This window comes from Mobula hypostoma, chromosome 13 (genome assembly GCF_963921235.1).
Source record: "Mobula hypostoma chromosome 13, sMobHyp1.1, whole genome shotgun sequence".
Lineage (NCBI taxonomy): Eukaryota > Metazoa > Chordata > Chondrichthyes > Myliobatiformes > Myliobatidae > Mobula > Mobula hypostoma.
In genome coordinates, this window is record NC_086109.1 from 54,520,736 (window position 1) to 54,542,908 (window position 22,173).

The 22,173-nt window shown below is 39.9% G+C and overlaps 1 protein-coding gene across 1 annotated transcript in view; it reads right to left on the minus strand.

Annotated features, from left to right (window-relative positions):
• The window catches only part of ccpg1 (cell cycle progression 1), a 72,018-nt gene that overhangs the window by 33,656 nt on the left and 16,189 nt on the right, over nucleotides 1-22,173 (minus strand). Inside the window, exons 4-7 of the mRNA XM_063065706.1 lie at nucleotides 21,499-21,581; nucleotides 19,586-19,796; nucleotides 8,307-8,564; nucleotides 2,073-2,111 (exon numbers count right to left, since the gene is read on the minus strand). Of these exons, the coding sequence (XP_062921776.1) occupies nucleotides 2,073-2,111; nucleotides 8,307-8,564; nucleotides 19,586-19,796; nucleotides 21,499-21,581 (591 nt within the window). The remainder of the gene's footprint in view (nucleotides 1-2,072; nucleotides 2,112-8,306; nucleotides 8,565-19,585; nucleotides 19,797-21,498; nucleotides 21,582-22,173) is intronic.

A 22,173-nucleotide genomic window follows, 5' to 3' on the forward strand; every position in this document is an offset into this window, starting at 1 on the left:
TGGAGTAATGAACACGCAATAGGCCTAACCTGCACATCAGTGGAGCAGCGATACCTTGCAGCAGCAGCAGAGGGAAGCGGATGGTGGTTACATCTTAGAGGAGGGACCAGGCTGTGGGTCCTCCTCTAACTTTGGCTCTTCTTCAAGTAGGCATTGAAATTTGACTGCCTTTTCTTAAGTTTCCCCTCATGAAGCAGCTCTCGGTAGCAAGAAATCATGTTGAGAACACCTCTCTTTGCCTTATTGCTTTGCTCCCAGTCAGAGTCCATGATTTGTGTAATCATGGTGATGCTAGTGCTGAGGAATTTTGTAGTGAAGTTTCTTGCTGGTGTTTTCTCTTCTCCATCTGTGTTATTGGATTCACCCAGGATGTGCTGCTCGGCCAATTTTCGAACTCCTCATTATTAAGGCTCTCTCCATGAGAATGCAGTAACTTTTCAACATCAACCTGACACACATCAGCCTCCAAACGCCATACCACTTGCATCTTCACATCCATGCTAATGCTTTTCCTAGACATGCTAATGTTTCTTCCTCACTGGAAGTTGCAGGCAGTTTTCCACATTATGGGTGAAAAAAATGGAATAAGTTGGTGAGGGAGTAAGAACATTTATGCACGCAGGGGAGGCAGAGCGTGAACTAATAGTGTGACTGGCTTGAGTGGCTCAGAGCGCATGCAAAGAGATCTCACTGGCTGATTAAATGTTTACTGAAATGCTGGCTGCTCAAGAAGTTTTAATCGTTGCTTAGAATGAATATTTTTCATTTTAAAAGATGTCAATAAAGAACTGAATAACTACATTGTAACGAATCAGTACTATGCAGGGTCTGAGCGTATATACATTAAAAACTGGGAATATTGGAGACAAAAGAATTTTGGTCATGTTAGTTTATTTGTTTCTTACTCAATTCCTGGTTCCTTAAGGTTGCTATAGCCAGGAGTGGTAAAGGGGACAAGCTCCCACTCCCTATTAGATGTTCCCAGTGGAGTATGCCTCAAATAGCCTCTGACAACCAAGTCCAGCTCCTGGCCTTCACATGCGGCTTAGCTACTAGGCCCAGCTGAACCGTTTCTACTGACAGAAAAAGAGGCAAAAGCAGGTTACTGGCACCTTAAAACCAGTTGCTTCGGGCAAATGGGGCTCGTCAGCCATGGTTGGCAGCTCATCTGGAAGGAAAACTCTGATCTCAAACCCCCCCTGCTGCCTTGCGGCTATACACACTCATGGGGAAGGCTTCAGGAGCAAACCCCAAGGGAAGAATCCGGAGCTAGAGTCCCTAAGGCAGCCCTAGAGTTCAATGTTGACTCGCAACTCTTGTGACACTTCTGGTACCAAACTGTATTAGTCTCTGCCGTTCCTTTGGGTTCATTAGAAGCGTGAAGACAGAGACCTTGCTACATGGCCAACAGCTTGCTCTCCATATCGTACTGCCCAGACTTGTGTATCTGGACAGCTAGGACACAAAATCCATGGTCAGCTCTGACTGACGGGAGCCTCAGACCAGACTTAACACCTACTCTTTCTTTAAAAAGTCTCAATTTTTAAAAACAATTTAAGTATCCTCTCCTCAGAAATAATTCAACAACACAGCTCAAAGATAATGGAATAATAAATCACTATTGTTCTTACCAAATAAATTAAACTACAAAAAAAGAGAAAGAAATCTAGTTAAACAGGGAGAGGACTGTTTTATTAGATGTAGGCTTTAATCCTAGACAGAGTCCCTCCTACAAATTTCAAACCAGTATCTGGTCTGCAAGTATATATATATATATATATATATATATATAAAATGTGCGATTGAATGCAAATTACTGGGGTAGAACCAGAAAATAAATATTGCTACACCAGAGAGAGATATTAAGCTTAAAAAACACTTAAGAGCACCGAATTAGTACTATCAACTTATAAACAATCTCCAGATATATGCTATCTTTTTAAAATTCCAAGTAGAAACTTAAAATATACATTTTAAAGCATTTTTTTTTAAAGAAGAAGTTTAATGGGGGCTATCAAGAGCAAGGTTGGCCTTCTCATACTCCCTATTATTTCAAATGAGCTTCGTCTCACCCCTCTTCAGAGGCAACTGGCTGCCATCTTGAAAGTCTCCTAAACAGGGATCAAGTATTAAATTTGCAGATTAGTCTCAACCCTATATACACATATTTCAACAGATGATACAATTACCAAAAAGACCAAATACTTGTCCAAGTTTACAATCAGTCATGCACACAAATTAAAGTGTAGTGGTGTTGTATCATTTACCATTACACCACACATTCTAACCCTTCGTAATGAAAATGTAAGAGCAACAAGAAATGCTAGATGGTGTAATATTGTGAAACATGGCCTATTGTTCTAAAGTGTTAAACCAACTGGAATTCCTTTACTGCTGCGTACTTTTGCGACACTTTATTCTTGGATGTGTTGCTCTTTCATTTACATGCATTCTATTTCACAGCATCTACATTTGATCATGAAAATAAATACCAAAATATGCCTTAACCCATCACTAATTGTAATTGTCAACAAAAGAACCAAATTATTAGTTTTAAAATTAGTCTTGTGAGTGGGTATTTGGATACACTACATGGAGGATATGTGTTATACCAGAAATAGAGCAAGCACAGGTCATCCTCCAGTTAGGACAGGGTTCTGTTTCTGTGAACTACTTATACAAAGTTGTTAGTGCAGCTGCAAATTGAGTTCCCACCAGACAAAAGTTATCTGCAGCCTCACAGCAACTAGAAAATTCCTCCCACTGATTTCCCGAACAGTTGCTCATATCTATGGACTGCATATGAATTTATGTTTGTGCTTCTTAAGCTGGGCAGGACTTGTATTCTCAAAGCCATGACAAATCTAACAATATGTTCAAATAGTTGAGATGGTAATATTAAAGATCCACTTTGTCACTTCAAATTTTTTTCTTGGCCTACATCTTTTTGAGCATGCACTCATTGATTCACACTAAGCTTAAGTGCAGATTTCACTGAATGAAAATAATTTATAGAAATTGTAAACATTGCAACAAAACCTCATTTAGGAATGTCACTATACTTTCAAAAGAGAAATGTATGCAAATAAATCCAATCCCCAAAATCAAATATTATTGGTTCATACTAATATTATTTGTACCTAGATTTCCCAAATTCATTTTCACTTTTCCCACAGATTGCTGAATGCAAATGTTCAAAAACATTTTCTATTCTTAAAACGATCATGCATTGTCCTTTTGTAGTTATACGCCACTTTCACAAGTTCATGCACATATTTAAAATAAATCAAATTTGCAATCTAAAGTTCCTTTTCTTGCATGCTACAGGAAATCAAAGATGTTTTTTCATACATTACACCAACTAATTTCAATAAATATGTACATGCTTAAGCAATGGAATTTGAAAACAAAAAGTGTTAGGGTTTTTTTTCTAAATAGCCAACCAATATTAAATCAAATTTTACATGCTCTGAATGCTTCCAGGTTGACAATACAAATCCTGTTGTTCACTACAAGAGAAAAACTGATGGTTACAACTGCACACAGTATTGCCAGTTCAGATGCCATTCCTTGAAACAAAGGTCAACTATCTGGTGTTATAATACACTTGACGAACAACACTGATGCTTTGAACTGATGAGGTGGGATGGGATGCGACCTGATCTCACTTGGTCTAGGTAGAAGACAAAACTGCCACCTTGCAAAGGGTACAGCTAAAAAACTGGGGAGGGGGGCAAAATATTTTTGGCATGCTTATACTTGCGCAAACATACAAGAGAAACAAAGCAGGTACCAACTGTGGTGAGTGGTACAATCCGGGGGTGGGGGGGAGGGGGGAAAAAAGAGTTGTTGATAGAAACGTGAGAATAAGGTGAGGTTACGTCCACAATAGACCGGATAATTTTGAAAACGCTGGTTTCGCGTAAAAACGATTGGCGTCCACAACAGGCGTTTTAAAAAATACCTCCATCCACATTAAAACGGGTATTTGGGCAAATTTTCTCCCACTGGGCATGCACAGGATGCATCTACAGAAAACAAGCAAAGAGCAAATGGTATACTTGGTGCGCGTTTGTCCAGTTACAGACTAGAAAAATTTTTAAAAGAAAATTGCCAAACAATGGACAGCTGTTGGCTCTCGTGCAGGAGGACTTAAAACTAAAATAACAAATACGGGAGCGTATGGAGGCAATCGACAGGGAGTTCATGGACAGTATGACTCGGCTGACGACAAACATTGAAAAACTGACCAACTCTGTTGCAGAGGGATTTGCAATGATGAGGAATATGATGGCTCCCCCCTGCCCCCCCCCCAAGTACTTTTCACCGCCACAATACCAGCCTCACAGCCACTACAATAGCTACATATACGGACACAAAGACCCCCGGGCGGCCCCACCAACACCTTCCCCACTCCCACACAGGAGTCACCCTGGAAACATTTCCTACAGCCATAGTCTCTTCACCGATGAAAGGGAGGACAGGTTTTTTTTAAAACTTCCAGTTACCCCGTACACACTACAATGCCCAACTGGTTTAAACACTCCGGAGAGTGTTTTAGAAAAGCTCCGTTTTCAGGGGAGGAAAACGCCGTTTTAGTGTGGACGGAGGGTCAAAATGAAGAGAAAAAGCTTCAGTTACGGATTTATACGGTCTAGTGTGGACGTAGCCTGAGATTAGTGCAGGTGAAGGTTGATGGTCACAGCAAATTTAGTGGATTGTATGACATCGAATTACAAATTTCTGAACTGCATGCAGTTAAATAGCTGGAAATGGATTGTCATTCATTTTGTTAGAAGCAAACAAAGAATTTTCCTTTAAGACTAACATTATTTTCACACTTAATCTGAGAGCATTTAGAGCAATAAAACTTTCAGCATCAAGGAAGGTTTCAAGTCTCTAGTTGCCATTGCATGTAAACTTGCTGAAACATTCCCACACAATTCTTTATGGCCTTGGTTGCTGTACTCACTGCCTTCCTTACCTTCAAATTCACCTGAAAATACATAAAAAACTAACCATAAGCCACAATACAAAGTTGTATGTCACAGTGTATTACATTTAAAAAGACACACTTCTGGAAAGTACGGAAGCTCAGTTCCTCGAACTCACAAGAAAGAGCATGTGACTATCCTTCCTTCTGCAGTTCACTTTACTGCTTAGTGTTAGGAATTAAAGCTATATTTTGTTTTGAAAGCATGCTTTGCAATAGTGATGATACCATTCATTTTCATAATAAAAAGCTTTGCTTCTCTTTATTTTTACCTTGCAACAGGGATTAAAACAAAGATAAACTAATAAACAGCTTCAAGAACCCAATTGCAAAACACAACAAAAATCTGCTGCATACAAGCTTAAGGTCCAATTTTCACCTCTATTCCAAAATCCTCAAGATGGGTATTTCCATTAAAACTACATCTATTTGTTGTCTTACAACATAGTATTCCATCATCTACCTTCTGGCAACCAGTAACAAGAAAGATACAGCAGAATGGACAGGAGACTGTAGTTCTGTAGTTGCTGGAAACAGGAGTAGTTTGCTGCTGTAGCACAATACAGTATTATTCTCTGACCAACAAGTCATTCAAAAATAATTCCTTCACCTAGATGCCTTTATAAACCACAATATTGTTTTACCTCGTGTTCTATTAAATTAATATTGCAATATAAAGCTCATGCTTCCTATGTTGACTGAAAGAATATGGCAGTCTCTGAACACAGTGTAGCAATATCATAATATAAACTACATTTTTAATTTATTCATTTATGGGATGTGGGCATCACCAGCTAAGCCAGCATTTATTGTCCATCCCTAGATGCCCTTGAGCAGGTGGTGATGAGCTGCCTTCGTAACCACTGCAGTCTGAGGTGTAGGTGAGATGTAGGTGCTGTTAGTGAGGAGATTCCATGAGTTTGACCCAGCAACAATGAAGGAACGGCGATGTTTCCAAGTCATGATGGTGACAGACTATGAAACTAACTATATACAGTAGCAAGAAAAAGTTTGTGAACCCTTTGTAATTACCTGGTTTTCTGCATTAATTACTCATAAAATATGGTCTGATCTTCATCTAAGTCACAATAATAGACAAACACAATCTACATAAACCAATGATGCACAAATAATTGTACTTATCATGTCTTTATTGAATACGTTGTTTATCATTCACAGTCCAGGCTGGAAAATATGCATTTTGAATTTAATAACTGGTAGAACCTCCACAAAACATCTCCTGTAGCTGCTGATCAGACTTGCACAATGGTGAGGAGGAATTTTAGACCATTCCTCCATACAAAACTGTTCCAGATTATTACTGTTTCTGGGGTCTCTTCAGGTCATGACACAATATCTCAGTCTGAACTCTGACTTGGCCATTCCAAATCACAAATTTTCTTCTTCAACCATTCTGTTGTTGATTTACTCTTGTGTATTGGATCATTAGCCTGTTGCATCATCCAACTTATATTAAACTTCAGGCGATGGACCGCACCCTGACATTCTCCTCTAAAATGTCTTGATACAATTTTGAATTCATTGTTCCATTAGTGATTGAAAGCTGTCCATGCCCTGAGGTAGCAAAGTAGCCCCAAACCATGATGCTCCTTCCACAATACTCCACAGTTGAGATGAAGTTTTGGTGTTGGTGTGCAGTGCCCTTTTACCTCCAAACATAGTGCCAAAAAGTTCAGCTTTTGTCTCACCTGTCCACAGAATATTGTCCCAGAATGCGTTGTGGAACATCCAGCTGGTCTTTTGCAAATTTGAGATGTGCAACAATGCCTTTTTTTTAAAAAAATAAAAGAGCAGTGGCTTCCTCCGTGGTGTCCTTCCATGAACACCATTCTTGTCCAGTGTTCTTCTTATAGTGGACACATGAACAGAGACTTCAGCAAGTTCTAGAAATTTCTGCATGTTTTTTGCTGTCACCCTTGGGTTCTTTTTCACCCCCTTCACTATTACACATTGTGCACTTGGTGTGATTTTTGCAGGACACCCTCTCCAAGGGAAAGTAGCAACAGTACTGAATTTCTTCCATTTGTAGACAATTTCTTTTACTGTAGACTGATGAGCACTCAGGTCTTTAAAAATGCTTTTGTAGCTTTTTCCACTTTCATGAATCTCTACAATTCTTCTTCTTCTAAGGTCATCTGAAAGTTGTTTTGATTGAGCCATGGTGCACATAAACAGATAAACAGTGACTATACTTCCAGGCTGCATCACTGTCTGGTATGCGGGGGGTGGGGGGCTCTGTCTTGGGTACTAGCCTGCAAAGTACCCAGGACATGAGGACATCTTCAAGGAGCGGTGTCTCAGAAAGGCAGCGTCCATTATTACGGACCTCCAGCACCTTTTTCCTCACTGTTACCATCAGGGTACCTCACTGTTACACACTCAGTGATTCAGGAACAGTTTCTTCCCCTCTGCCATCCAATTCCTAAATAGACATTGAACCCTTGGACACTACCTCACTTTTTTGATATTATTTCTGTTTTTTGCACGATTTTTTATCTATTCAATATACGTATACTGTAATTGATTTACATTATTATTCTATTTTTTTCTATATTATGTATTGCATTGAACTGGTGCTGCTAAGTTAACAAATTTCACAACACATGCTGGTAATAATAAACCTGATTCTGATCTTTCTTGAGAAGAGCAGGCTGTCAGTATCCTGACTTTGAGTGTCTTTTTTTTAATATATAGGACAGGGCACCTCTACAACCCACACCTCCAATCTCATCTCATTGACTGGAACACCTGAGTCCAAATAGTTTTTGCAGATGGCATTACCCCAGAGGTTTACAACTTTTTTGAACCTAGACTGTGATTGTTTAACTGGTGCGCTCATTATTAACGAGAAGTACAACTTTATGTGTGTTATTAGTTAAGGCAGATTGTGTTTGCCTATTATCATAACTTGGATGAAGATCAGACCACATTTTATGAGTAATTAATGCAGAAAACCAGGTAGTTGCAAAGGGTTCACAATTTTTTTCTTGCACCTGTATTTGCTTTACTTCAGTTTTCAATTCTATGAACTTAGAAAAAGTAAAAGTAGTGTAACTACAAGATTACACCAACCAAAGTTACAGAGCAATACACCATTCTCCCCTCTCAACTCCACACTCTATACAAAAGCATTCAGTCCTGCTTGCTCTAAACATCTCTCAATTGCTCTTTGTCTTCATAAGTTTCCTCAAATTTTTGATCTAAACCATTTCCTTTGGTTCCATTTTCTCATCTGTGAAACATGTTGAGATGTTTACTCTGAGAAAGTGACAAGGTGACAAGCTCAACTTACCATAAAAGTGCCCAAATCCCATGCTGAAAGCAACAACCAGTGCAAGTAAAATGCACTTATTCAGTGTGGTATTAAACCGATGTTGCTGCTGCTGCTGCTCCTGCTGTTGTTCACCATCTGTCACACCGTCCTTTGGTTTTTCTTCTGATTCAGTAGATAGAGTTCTTTTTCGAATACGTCGTCTCTTCAGATTAGGGCTGGATTTGCCACTGGTATCATCACTACTTGATTCATCAATGCTTCCTTCAATTGCAGATACTGAAAAAAAAGAGATTGTACATATTATACAGGACCTTGCACAACATTATATGCCTACTGCTGAAAAAACATGAAAAGCAATCTAAAAAGGTAAAACAAGGCTTCACCCTACACTTCTCCCTGAAAGGTTACTCAAGTTCCTAATCAAACTGGTTGTACTAGGTTGTTGCTCCAGTCCACTGTGAAAAGAGTTTACGAAAGCCCATCATTAAACAGAGAACGTTGGGTACTTTATCTATGCAGCATACCAGTGTAGTGGCCTGCCAGAGAAAGATAAATCTATTTTGCAATAAGTGAGAATTGCTCTTCAAATTGCTTCTGAAGTTCTTTGCAGAAAATAGATCAATTAACTTATTATGTGCATTCAGCACCTCTTAATTTCCCTTTCAATGCAAGAGCAATAACATTTCAAACAATAACACTTACACTATATTTTGCACTACAAATTTGCAACTTATTAAAGCAACACATTAGTTGAGGTAAGGAACTTCCTTCTTCTCAGTGGTTTTCTTTGTCCTATGAGAGGTTGGAGCAAATTCTACAGATTAAGACAAGACAGCAGAAAGGCTTTGCAATCCTAGATCAAACAGTTTTATGATCACAACTATAAGTGATTCTGCAGATGCCAGAAATCCTGAACAACACACATATGGTGGAGGAACTCAGCAAGTCAGGCAGCATCCGTGGAGAAGGAATAAACAATCGAGACACTTCATCAGGACTGGAAAGGAAGGGGGTAGAAGCCTGAATAAGATGGGGGGGGGAAGAAAAAGAAAAAAAAGCGGGCAGGTGATACTTGAGACTATGTGGGAGGGAAGATGGGAAGGTGAGTGGGAGCGGAGGGGGATGCGAGGCAGAATGAAGTAAGAAGCTAGATGGAGGAGACAAAGGGCTGAAGGAATCTAACAACAAGAGAGGACCATGGAAGAAAGGGAAGGAGGAGTGGAACAAGGGAAGAGAGAAGGTGTGAGTATGTAACCAGAACGGGAAATGAGAAAAAAAGTGAAGGAGGGAGGGAAAGAAATTACTATAAATCTATAAATTAGAGTGGACATCAATTTCTATCAGGTTGCATGCCCCCACCTTCTTATTCTGAGTTCTACTTCCTTCCTTTCCAGTCGTGATGAAGGGGTTCAACCTGAAATGTCAATCGTTAAGCACTCCCTGATTTGCTGAGTTTCTCCAGCATTTTGTGTGTTGCGCAATAGTTATAATGTTGCAAATGAATCAAGACTGCTTGTAAACAAGGGCAAGGATTGGGAATTTAATTAAATGCGTGAAGAATCAGAGAGATGAAAACAAGATGAGGTTGGAAAATCACAAGACTGAAATCGTACATCACTGGACAGAGCACACGAACAGTCAGAACCATAGAACCACAAAACATTACAGCATAGAAACAGGCCTTTTGGCCCTTCTTGGCTGTGCCAAACCATTTTTCTGCTTAGTCCCACTGACCTGCACCTGGACCATATCCCTCCATACACCTTTCATCCCTGTACTTGTCCAAGTTTTCCTTAAATGTTAAAAGTGAGCCCGAATTTACCACTTCATCTGGCAGCTCATTCCACACTCCCACCACTCTCTGAGTGAAGAAGCCCCCCTTAATGTTCCCTTTAAACTTTTCCCCCTTCACCCTTAACCCATGTCCTCTGGCTTTTTTCTCCCCGAGCCTCAGTGGAAAAAGCCTGCTTGCATTCACTCTATCTATACCCATCATAATTTTATATACCTCGATCTAATCTCCCCTCATTCTTCTACACTCCAGGGAATAAAGTCCTAACCTATTCAACCTTTCTCTGTAACTCAGTTTCTTAAGTCGCAGCAACATCCTTGTAAACCTTCTCTACACTCTTTCAACCTTATTAATATCCTTCCTGTAATTTGGTGACCAAAACTGCACACAATACTCCAAATTCAGCCTCACCCATGCCTTATACAACCTAACCATAATATTCCAACTCTTATACTCAATACTTTGATTTATAAAGGCCAATGTACCAAAAGCTCTCGTTATGACCCTATCAACCTGTGATGCCACTTTTAGGGAATTTTGTATCTGTATTCCCAGATCCCTCTGTTCTACTGCACTCCTCAGTGCCCTACCATTTACCTTGTATGATTCTACCTTGGTTTGTCCTTCCAAAGTGCAATACCTCACACTTGTCTGTACTAAACTCCATCTGCCATTTCTCAGCCCATTTTTCCAGCTGGTCCAAATTCCTCTGCAAGCTTTGAAAACCTTCCTCACTGTCCACTACACCTCCAATCTTTCTATCATCAGCAAATTTCCTGATCCAATTTACCACATTATCATCCAGATCATTGATATAGATGACAAATAACAATGGACCCAGCACTGATCCCTGTGGCACACCACTAGTCACAGGCCTCCACTCAGAGAAGCAATCCTCCACTACCACTCTCTGGCTTCTTCCATTGAGCCAATGTCTAATACAATTTACTACCTCTCCATGTATACCTAGCGACTGAATCTTCCTAACTAACCTCCCATACAGGACCTTGTCAAAGGCCTTACTGAAGTTCATGTAGACAACATCTACTGCCTTCCCTTCATCCACTTTCCTGGTAATCTCCTCGAAAAACTCTAATAGATTGGTTAAACATAACCTACCATGCACAAAGCCATGTTGACTCTCCCTAATAAATCCCTATCTAAATATTTGTAGGTCCTACCTCTTGGTACTCCTTCCAATAATGTACCTACTACCGACGTCAAACTTACCGGCCTATAATTTCCCCGATTACTTTTGGAGCATTTTTTTAAAACAACAGAACAACATGAGCTATCCTCCAATCCTCTGGCACCTCACCCGTAGATACCGACATTTTAAATATATCTGCCAGGGCTCCTGCAATTTCAACGCTAGTCTCCTTCAAGGTCTGAGGGAATACCCTGTCAGGTCCTAGGGATTTATCTACTCTGATTTGCCTCAAGATAGCAAGCACCTCCTCCTCTTCAATTTGTTTAGGTTCCATGACCTCACTACTTGTTTGTCTTATTTCCATCAACTTCATGCCAGTTTCCTTAGTAAATACAGACGCAAAACAACCCATTTAAGATCTCCCCCATTTCCTTTGGTTCCATACATAGCCAACCGCTCTGATCTTCAAGAGGACCAATTTTATCCCTTACTATCCTTTTGCGCTTAATATACCTGTAGAAGCTCTTTGGATTATCCTTCACCTTGACTGCCAAAGCAACCTCATGTCTTCTTTTAGCCCTCTTGATTTCTTTCTTAAGTTTTTTTTGCACTTTTTATACTCCTCAAGCACCATATTTGCTCCCTGTTTCCTATACTTGTCATACATCTCTCTTTTCTTCTTTATCAGAGTTCCAATATCCCTTGAGAACCACGGTTCCTTATTCTTATTCACTTTGCCTTTAATCCTGACAGGAACATACAAACTCTGCACTTTCAAAGTTTCTCCTTTGAAGGCCTCCCACTTACCAATCACATCCTTGCCAGAGAACAACCTGTCCCAATCCACGCTTTTTAGATCGTTTCTCGTTTCTTCAATTTTGGCCTTTTTCCAGTTTAGAACCTCAACCTGAGGACCAGATCTATCTTTATCCATGATCAAGTTGAAACTAATGGTGTTATGATCACTGGAACCAAAGTGTTCCCCTACACACACTTCTGTCACCTGTCCTAACTCGTTTCCTAATAGGAGATCTAATATTGCATCCTCTCTAGTTGGTATCTCTATATATTGATTTAGAAAACTTCCCTGAACACATTTTACAAACTCTAACCCGCCTAGACCTTTAACAGTATGGGAGTCCCAATCAATACGTGGAAAATTAAAATCTCCTACTATCACAACTTTATGTTTCTTGCAGTTGTCTGCTATCTCTCTGCGGATTTGCTCCTCCAATTCTTGTTGACTATTGGGTGGTCTATAATACAACCCCATTAACGTGGTCATACCTTTCCTGTTTCTCAGCTCCAACCAGATGGCCTCGGTAGACAAGCCCTCTAATCTGTCCTGTCTGAGCACTGCTGTAACATTTTCCCTGACTATCAATGCCACCACCCCACCCCCCCGCCCTTCATTCCTCTGCCTCTATCACGTCTGAAACATCGGAACCCTGGAATATTAAGCTGTCAGTCCTGCCCCTCCTGTAGCCAAGTTTCACTAATGGCTACAATGTCGTAATTCCACGTGTCAATCCACGCCCTCAGCTCATCAGCCTTCCCCACAATATTCCTTGCATTGAAATAGACACACCTCAGAAGATTATTACCACCACACATACCCTTCTATTTGTGACTTTACATGAACTTTTAACATCATTTATTTTCACCCCCGCTCCACTATCTGCTCTGGCACTCTGGTTCCCATCCCCCTGCAAATCTAGTTAAGACCCTCCTCAACAGCACTAACAAACCTCCCTGCAAGGATATTGGTCCCCTCGTAGTTCAGGTGTAACCCGTCTCTCTTGTACAGGTCCCACCTGCCCCAGAAGAGGTCCCAATGATCCTGAAATCTGAAACCCTGCCCCCTACACTAATTGTGGTATCTTAAGTTAGACGTTATGTTGGATAGAACCTAAGGTATTCTGGGGATCAAAGTCACATACAGGAGTTCGGGGGAGGGGGAGGGGATGTAGTTTAATAATGAGCATTAAGCATTTAAAGGAAGGGGCCTAATTCTGCTCCTTTGTCTTATGGTCTTATTAAGCTCAGCTCAGGATTGAGAATACAGATTTTGCAATTACGTGGTTCAGCTTGCTATGAGTTGGGAGATGGAACTTAATAATTAGCTGTATTTAGCCAAGTTTAAAAGCATGAACATCACTCTTAAAAATCTCTATTCATCTGGCCAAGCAAAGCCAACTGGTTCAGTCTGATCATGCCACCTTGGAAAATCAGACAGCCAAGACAGATGCTCAGTCAATCACTCAATCAATAAGATAATCATAAGCCAGTTTCTTACACTGCTACTGTTATTGTGAAAAATATTTTGCATAACGTGTTCAAACATATTTGTTATAGATAATGGAAGTGTATGTAGGCTCAAGATAAGTCACTTGATACATAATACCCTGTCTCAATATCTTGTGTGGCTACAGTATTAATGTGGCTATCATCTTTTCTAGCTAATGGCAACCCATAGAATGTTGATGGTCATGCTGCTGAATGTGAAGAAATGGTTATTGCCTGACACTTATGTGGCACAGAAGTTGTGAACATTGTCCAATCTTGCTTCACAAAAATGCATTACTTTGTTAGCTGAAGAAATGCAAGTGGAACTGCACAATGCAATCTGTAATGAACATCTTTCTCACCTGATGGCGGTGTGAAAATTATCGATGAAGTGCTTATTGATGATGGAGAATTGCTGGAACCAGGAAATCTTCCACAGAGGCCACAGATGTTCTGCAGGTTTTGATAAGTGGCCTCCAACAATCACCTTCCTTTACATAGAGCATGGCACTAACCTGTATTTCAGCAATCCAACCTCTTACCACAGTAGAGGCATAAAAATAAACTGGAGGGCACAAGTCTGAGGAAGCAGTTTTAAAGGGGACTTAAGAGTGGTTGTTAACTGGAACACTCTCTAGAGGAGGTGCTGAAGTCTGATACTCTCACTACATTTAAAAGGCACACAGAGCATATGATGAACAAGCAGGATTAGTGTAAATGGGCAAAAAAAAAGGTCAGCACGATTGTGTTTGGCCAAAGAGCCTGTTACTGCACTGAACAACTCTTATGACCCAATGACTCTAAATACCAATTTTGTAGTAAAATACCACTGCTATTTCTGAAAGGTGAACAATAAATCCAATACTAGAAAGCTCCAAGAATCTATGTGGCATTATGGTGACTGCCCCTTTGACACACATTCAGCCCAGGTAAAAAATAAAAAAAAAATCTGATCCATTTCAGATCCCTCCCCATATTCTCTCCAACTAAATTTTAATCGATTCAGTTTGATATGCAGAAATAGCAAAGGATGGAACAGAGACACGTTGCAGATAGTACTGACGATTGACACTCCACAGCGTGCTATGTCTCTAGCCAAGCTATGCAGTGGCGTTCACCCGAAGCAACAGCCAACATATTCTGTGTCCAAATGTCGGAATGGAGTCAACCAAGTTTGTATCATCTGAACTAAGATAATCCAACTGTTCCATGAAACTAACCAACTCCCAAATTCCCATACATGCCTAAAACTCACCAGGTTCCTGATTTCCACATTGCCTCTGAAATAGCATGTAACACATTAAAAAAATACGTATGCTGCATGTTAATAAAAAAAATCCAATAATCCATAAAATCCACCTATCTGATATCAGCTCCAAACCCTGAGCCTCTGTACCTCCCTCTACAACTGGACCCTCGACTTTCTAACCGGAAGACCATAATCTGTGCGGATCAAAAATAACATCTCCACCTCACTATCAACATTGGTGCACCTCAGAGATGTGTGCCTAGCCCTCTGTCTTATTCTCTCTATACCATGACTCTGTGGTTAGGCACGGCTCAAATGCCATTTATAAATTTGCTGATGACAACTATTGTTGGCAGAATTTCAGATGCTGAGGAAGACAGATCAGCTGGTTGAGTAGTACTGTAGCAACAACCTTGCGGTCAACATCAGAAAGGCCAAGTAATTGAGTGGGGACCTCAGAAAGGGTAAGGTGTGCAAACACACATCAGTCTTCATCGAGAGATCAGAAGTGGAAAGGGTGAGCAATTTCAAATTCCTGGGTGTCAACATCTCAGAATCTATCCTGGGTCCAAGATATTGACGCAATTACAAATGCAGCACAACAGTGGAAATATGAGTAGAATTGGTATTTTCTTGCAAACTTCCACAGCTGTACCATGGAGAGCATCCTAACTGGTTGTATCACCATCTGGTACGGAGGGGTCACTGCACAGGATTGGGAAAAGCTGCAGAAAAGTTGTAAGCTCAGTCAGTTCCATCATTGGCACTAGACTACTCGGCATTCAGGACACCTTCAAAACGCGATACCTCAAAAAGTTGGTATCCATCACCCAGGACATGCCCTCTTTTCATTGCCACCATCAAGGAGATGGTAGAGGAGCCTGAAGACACACACTCAACGTTTCAGGAACAGCTTCTTCCCCTCTGCCATCAGATTTCTGAATGGACAATGAACACTACCTCAGTATTTACCCCCTCTCTTTTTGAGACTCATTATTTATTAATAAATACCACTTATTTAATTTACATTTTTATATATACTTAATGTAATAAAGGGTTTATTATTATGTAATACGGCAAAACAACATATGCCAGAGATACTGAACTTGATTCTGAGGATCCGAGAGAGCGCAAGAGAGAGACTGCAGATCCTGGTCTTCCTTAGGGGCTTTGCTATTGCTTGCTTGGTGGGTGGAGGATGCTGATGCTTTTTTGCAGGTGGGTGGGGGAGGGTTGTTGCTTTGCTGCTGATTATGTGTGGGAAGGGCCAGTGGGACAGGGGGTCTTTGGGTACTCATGATAAAGTTTAAGGAAAAGGGGGATTCTCAAGATTCCTGTAAACAATGGATTCAGTACTGACTATGTCTGTGACTGCAGTGTGTTTGAATAATGTCTCACAGCTGCCTTCTTTGGAGCAAGATAATTAAGGTTTGCCCAGATCCACATCAGATGTCTCTGGGCTCTTCACACCTTTTGATTTTGACAAAAAGCAGTACCTGATGGAAATTAGACAGAACATTCCTTTCTTAATTAAAGCACAAATTTGACGGATGTTCCTATCTTTGTAATTAAGTTGTGGCTCCAGCAAACCAGGTAGGACATTCTTTTCTTAAATCAAGGTGGCCGGAGTGTCTAACAAATTGATTGTACTTTTGTATCAATAGTCCATTGTCTTGACTGGAATAGTTATCAAACTGATTGTTCTTTTGTATCGGTGGCCTTATAACTTCTGACAATTCTGACATCGGGCAGTGAACTTGTAGAACCGCTGGGGAGATGAGAAAGATTCTTTCCCTGATGTCGGGTCCAAGTTCACTAGCCAGCTGAGCTCAAAGAAATAAAGGGGTGGAAAGATAAGTAACGATCTTTTTGTGCTGTTGTTATTTGAGCTAGCAAAGTTACATTTGCACCAACATTTTAACTGTCACTCATTCTTTGGGGCACTGTGCTGTTTTCATGGGAGTCTGCAAAGAGCAAGAATTTCAGGATGTATATTGTATATATTCTCTGATATTAAATGGAACTATTGAACAAATCAAAAATTTCTGTTAATTCTGTCAAAAGCTGCAGGTAAGAAAGTGACTTTCATAGACTTGCTCAGCAATTATAGATTTTCCATCAAGAAATGCACAAAAATATGATTGGTTTTATCCATCGATGCTGCTGACCTGCTGAGTATTTACATCACACAAATACAATTTGTTTCCACACACACACTGATACTAGTAACAGAAATCGTGCTCTATAGTGTTGGAAATGGGCTCATCATAATATATTTGTATTACTTAAAACTAAAACCGCTACACCATTTAAAGCATTTTTAAAATGTATGTTGTTGCTTTAAAGACCAAGGCTGATTGTAAAACCACTGAGGGTGGAAGGAAACTCACAGAATATGTCTGTATCTGCCAGTACCTTGTCACTCTATTTGATGTGCTTGACTACACAAAGGAACAGGAAACTTTACCACTTGCCTGTAGGGTGAGGAAGAAGATGAAGATTCTACAGAAGAAACTGAAGGGCAAAAAAGCAGGTTTTACGGTAGTGAATCAGCCTATTGAATAAAAATAATCACACCTGTTTAAACTCAGAAAAATATATCCAAAGGTGTCATAGGCCACTCATTAAGGAGCTGGATTTCCAGGGCCTGCTTGTAGCCAAGAAGTTGGATAGCCAACATGTTCTGTACCTTTTATTTCCTGTGGACTTTCTAACTGAGGTAAGACTGGTGCTGGATATAGTGCAGCTACTCACAGCTTCTATGATTTATGTGCTCTAACCTCTGGTGTTGTTTGTATAGATCTTGCATGTTCTCCTAGGAAATCATATCATTAGCCCGATACTTCATTTCAGATCCACATCCTACAGATGTGCTGGCTGTTATGTTATGAGGCACTGTATTGTTCCAACTGTGGATCGTAATTAGAATAAGTTGCAGGGAAAAAATACTGTGGACTGAAATGTTTTTAGATTATTCCATGGGCCAGTATTGAAGATGGTCTGAATGGACTCCTACTGGGTTACAATGAAATACGAAATATTAACATCACCTACTGGAATCCTTATGCCAAGAACTCAGAATGGGAACCACTGAGACAGTGGTCCTGATGTTACACCATCTACACTTCACATTTATGGAGTGCACTGTGACAGAGGTCATGTCGTTTTCTTCAGAAAATGTTCTATAAGCACTCAGAAATGGCAAGAAAATGTATGTTGATAAAAATACAAGACCACAAGACACAAGAGCAGAATGAGGCCATCTGGGCCATTGAGTCTGCTCCACCATTATGGGCGATTTATTTTTCCTCTCAATCCCATACTCCTGCTTCTCAACGTAATCTTTGACATCTAATCAAGAAACCATCAACCACCACTTTAAATATACCCAAATGAGCTGACACACAGCCATCTGTGGCAATGAATTCCACAGATTCACCACCCTCTGGCTAAATAAATTCCTCGTCATCTGTTATAAAGGGGCGTCCTTTTATTCTAAGGCTGTGCCCATTGGTCCTAGACTCACCCGCTATTGAAAACATCCTCTCCATGTTTATCTAGGCCTTTCAATATTTGGTAGGGTTCAATGAGATCCCACTCCCTCATTCTTCTAAATTCCAAGATGTACAAGCCCAGAGCCATCAAATGATCCTCATTCTAACCTTTTCATTCCCAGCAACACACATCAAAGTTGCTGGTGAACGCAGCAGGCCAGGCAGCATCTATTGGAAGAGGTATAGTCGACATTTCGGGCCGAGACCCTTCGTCAGGACTAACTGAAAGAACAGCTAGTAAGAGATTTGAAACTTTCTCTACCCCACCTCCCACCTTCCCCAATAGTGGGTCTCATCACCAACAACGATGAGACAGTCTACAGAGAGGAGGTGGAAAAGCTCAAGTCCTGGTGCCAGGCAAATAACCTCTTCATCAATGACTACAAGACTGAAGTTAGCTGGACTATGCACATCAATACTTACATCTTCCGTAGATGCATAGTGAAGAGCATCATAACATTACAACATTACTGCATTACTGCATACCGGAACCACATTGCAGCGAACAGGAAAACTCTACAATAGGTGGTCTAAACTTCCCAACACATCACTGGCACCAGCCTACCCGCCATCAAAGACATATACAGAAAGGTGCCACAAGTCCAGCAAATATCATGAAAGATCTCACCCATCCTGCTCATGGACTCTCTGTCCCACTCCCATCAGGGAGGAGGCTATGTAGCATCCACACCAGGGCCACCAAACTCAAACAATTACTTTCCTCGAGCAGTAAGGCAGATGAATATTCCACCCACTAACCCACCCCACCACCACTATTTTATCATTCAGTCACCCCATTTATAGACTCTCCTGTACCTAGTGTCACTTTAAATATATACAATGTACATAAGCTATCTTATGTAGTTATATTTATTGTGTTCTTTATCTTAGTGTTTTGTTTTTGTGCTGCATCGCATCCGTAGTCACAATTATTTCATTCTCCTTAACACTTGTGTACTGAAAATAACATTAAACAATCTTGAATTAAACATTTGTTAAACTTAGGTTCAGTTTTTATCAACGATCCAGCAAAGTAATTATTAAATACATAAAAGTCTTCAATGTGCACAAGCAGAAGTACCATTAGCCTGAAAAACAAGCATCTTGTATTATAATAAGGCAATTATCTTTCAATTTCAGCAGATGGGGATAACATTCCAATAGTTGACATACTTGAGCTGATGTTAAATCGCAAAATCCACATACTCAAACAGATTTAAGTTACTGCAGACAGAAACTGCTCTATTCTAAATGATCTGTTCTTACCAGTTTCGGGAGGGGCAAAGGTATACTGGCTGCTGGAGGACGAACCCAAGTTCAATTCATCATCATTTATGTTTTCTGCTTCTGCTTCTTCAGTTGCTTCTTGATTAGTCTGGAGATCTTCAATCGGCGGCGACTCAAGGGTAACAATATCTGAATCATCGCTGGTTGCACCAACAACAGTACTGTCATCAGCCAATTCTTCATTTGGTGACTGATTAAAGTAATAAGTAAACGGAAGTGTAAGTTTGTGACATTTTATTGTTGTAAACCAATTTCACAACATGCAACTTACACCCACATGTTTAAAATGCACACTTCTGGCAAATTACTTCTCATAGAAATATACAACACAAGTTTGAAATAGATTAATATAAAGATTTTGGCTTTCAACAAGGTTTTATTATCTATCCTTAAAATTTACCTGGCTGATTATATTTATATATTTATTAACCCCCTTCAGTCTCTACCAGGTATTTGTTCTACACATTAGATTCCCCCAAACTTAGCAGATAGTTGGTATCCTGACACACAAATAGCAAGCCTGCATCCGAGTACAGAAATAATTCATTTCCTCTGGACGCACCAGGACATCTTGACCACATTTTCAACTCCCATCATTAAAATCCATTTATACATTTCACTGAGCAATCTGAGTGAAAAGCTAGGACCAAAGTGTAGAACATTATCTGAATGCGTTAACTAAGGCATGTCATAAATATACACTCAGTGGCCACTTTATTAGGTACCTAATAAAATAGCCACTGAGTGTTTGTTCGTAGTCCTCTACAGCCGTACCCCATTCACTTCAAAGTTCAATGTGTTGTGCATTCAGAGATGTTCTTCTGTATCCCACCGTTGTAATGTCTGGTTACTGTCACCTTCCTGTCAGCGTGAATGAGTCGGGCCATTCTCCTCTGACCCCTCTCATTAGCAAGGTGTTTTCACCTACAGGTTCTTTTTAGTTTTTCCACACAATTCTCTGTAAACTCCAGAGACTGTTGAGCATGAAAACCCAGGCGATCAGCAGTCTGAGATACTCAAACCACCCATCTGGCACCAATAATCATTCATTCCATGGTCAACGTCACTTAATCACATTTCTTCCCCATTTTGATGTTTGGTCTGAACAACAACACCTGAACCTCTTGACCATGTCTGCATGCTTTTATGCATTAAGGTGCTGCCACATGATTGGTTGATTAGATATTTGTATTAACCTGGTATACAGATAATAAAGTGGCCACTGAGTATAGAATTTTGTAATGGAAATTCTATGAACTGGAAGAATTACAGATTACCTTACATAAACAGAGAAACCTCTGCAAGTTAATCCCCTTGTCCTTTGGTTAAAAAGTCATCTTTTAAACTTAATCGCATTGAAAATGTAGACTCCTGAGGTAATTCAAGTGAGTGGATTTCCAAGACTACATTCAGTGGCTGCCATTTTATATAGTTCAAGGTGATGCATAAAGAGGTGAATTCCAACAATATCCTGTGCTCAAAAACACACCCAAGCTAAAAGTAAGCCTTCAGTTCAGGTAGGAAAAGTAGCAACAACACCTACTTGTATTGATTATGCTTTTGACTTTGAAAGCCAACACCAACAACAAAAAAAAGCATCAAAGAAGATACCTTGAAACATTACACTAAAATTGCATAGCTACACAGAAAAACTTAAAAAGTTTGTACAAGGGAGAAAACTGGAAGATTCCCAATTACCCAAATCCACAACGATATCTATCCTAACAGAAGCGTATTTTATTCCATTCATGCATTTTTTTTAATATTTAAGAGCTTTGACAATACATTACATACTGGCAACAATTACAACCTTATTGCTTAAAGAGAGTATTAAACTGTTACTTGAACATGTACATGCAAATTCATAGAAGGAAATTTGACCATGATCTCACCTTGGACAATGATTCGTTATCCTCAGATATAACCGAAGCACCGAGATTTTCCACTTTTGGCTCTGTGCACTCAGTGCCCTTTGCTGCAAAACAAATTACACTAACTAAAATGTTTCAAGCTATTTGAAATGTTTAAAAGGTACAAGAGATTATATCGTATTGAACAGTTAAAGTCAGTGAAACAGTAAACTTTCATATCCTATAATACTTCTTCTCTGGAATAGAGTATTGTAGAGCTATATAGAAGCTAGCAAATGCAAAACAGCTTCTCAATTTAATGAAAATCCATGAAAACTACCTGCACCAAACTGACTGGGCTCAATTTTGATATGGTAATGACACCTACAGCACTACCTCCTACAATTGACTTGCTACACATGCCTTTTGCATATGTGTGCAATTTAGTACAAAAACAGCAAAGCTGTTGGCAATGATCAGGTGATCCTCCACCACAGGCTGCAGATGGACCTCACTGATTCTCAACCCATTCCTAAATCGCAATAAAGTGAAAGGGAAGAAAGGTAACTTCTGACCACCTGGTATCAGGAAATTAATTTACTGATCCACAAGGCACAGAAATTAATCATGCAATAACACCAAAATCATGATTTTTATTTACAAAAAAAATTGTAACATAATAAAGTGAATCAGTAAATTAAAGATTACATTATGGCA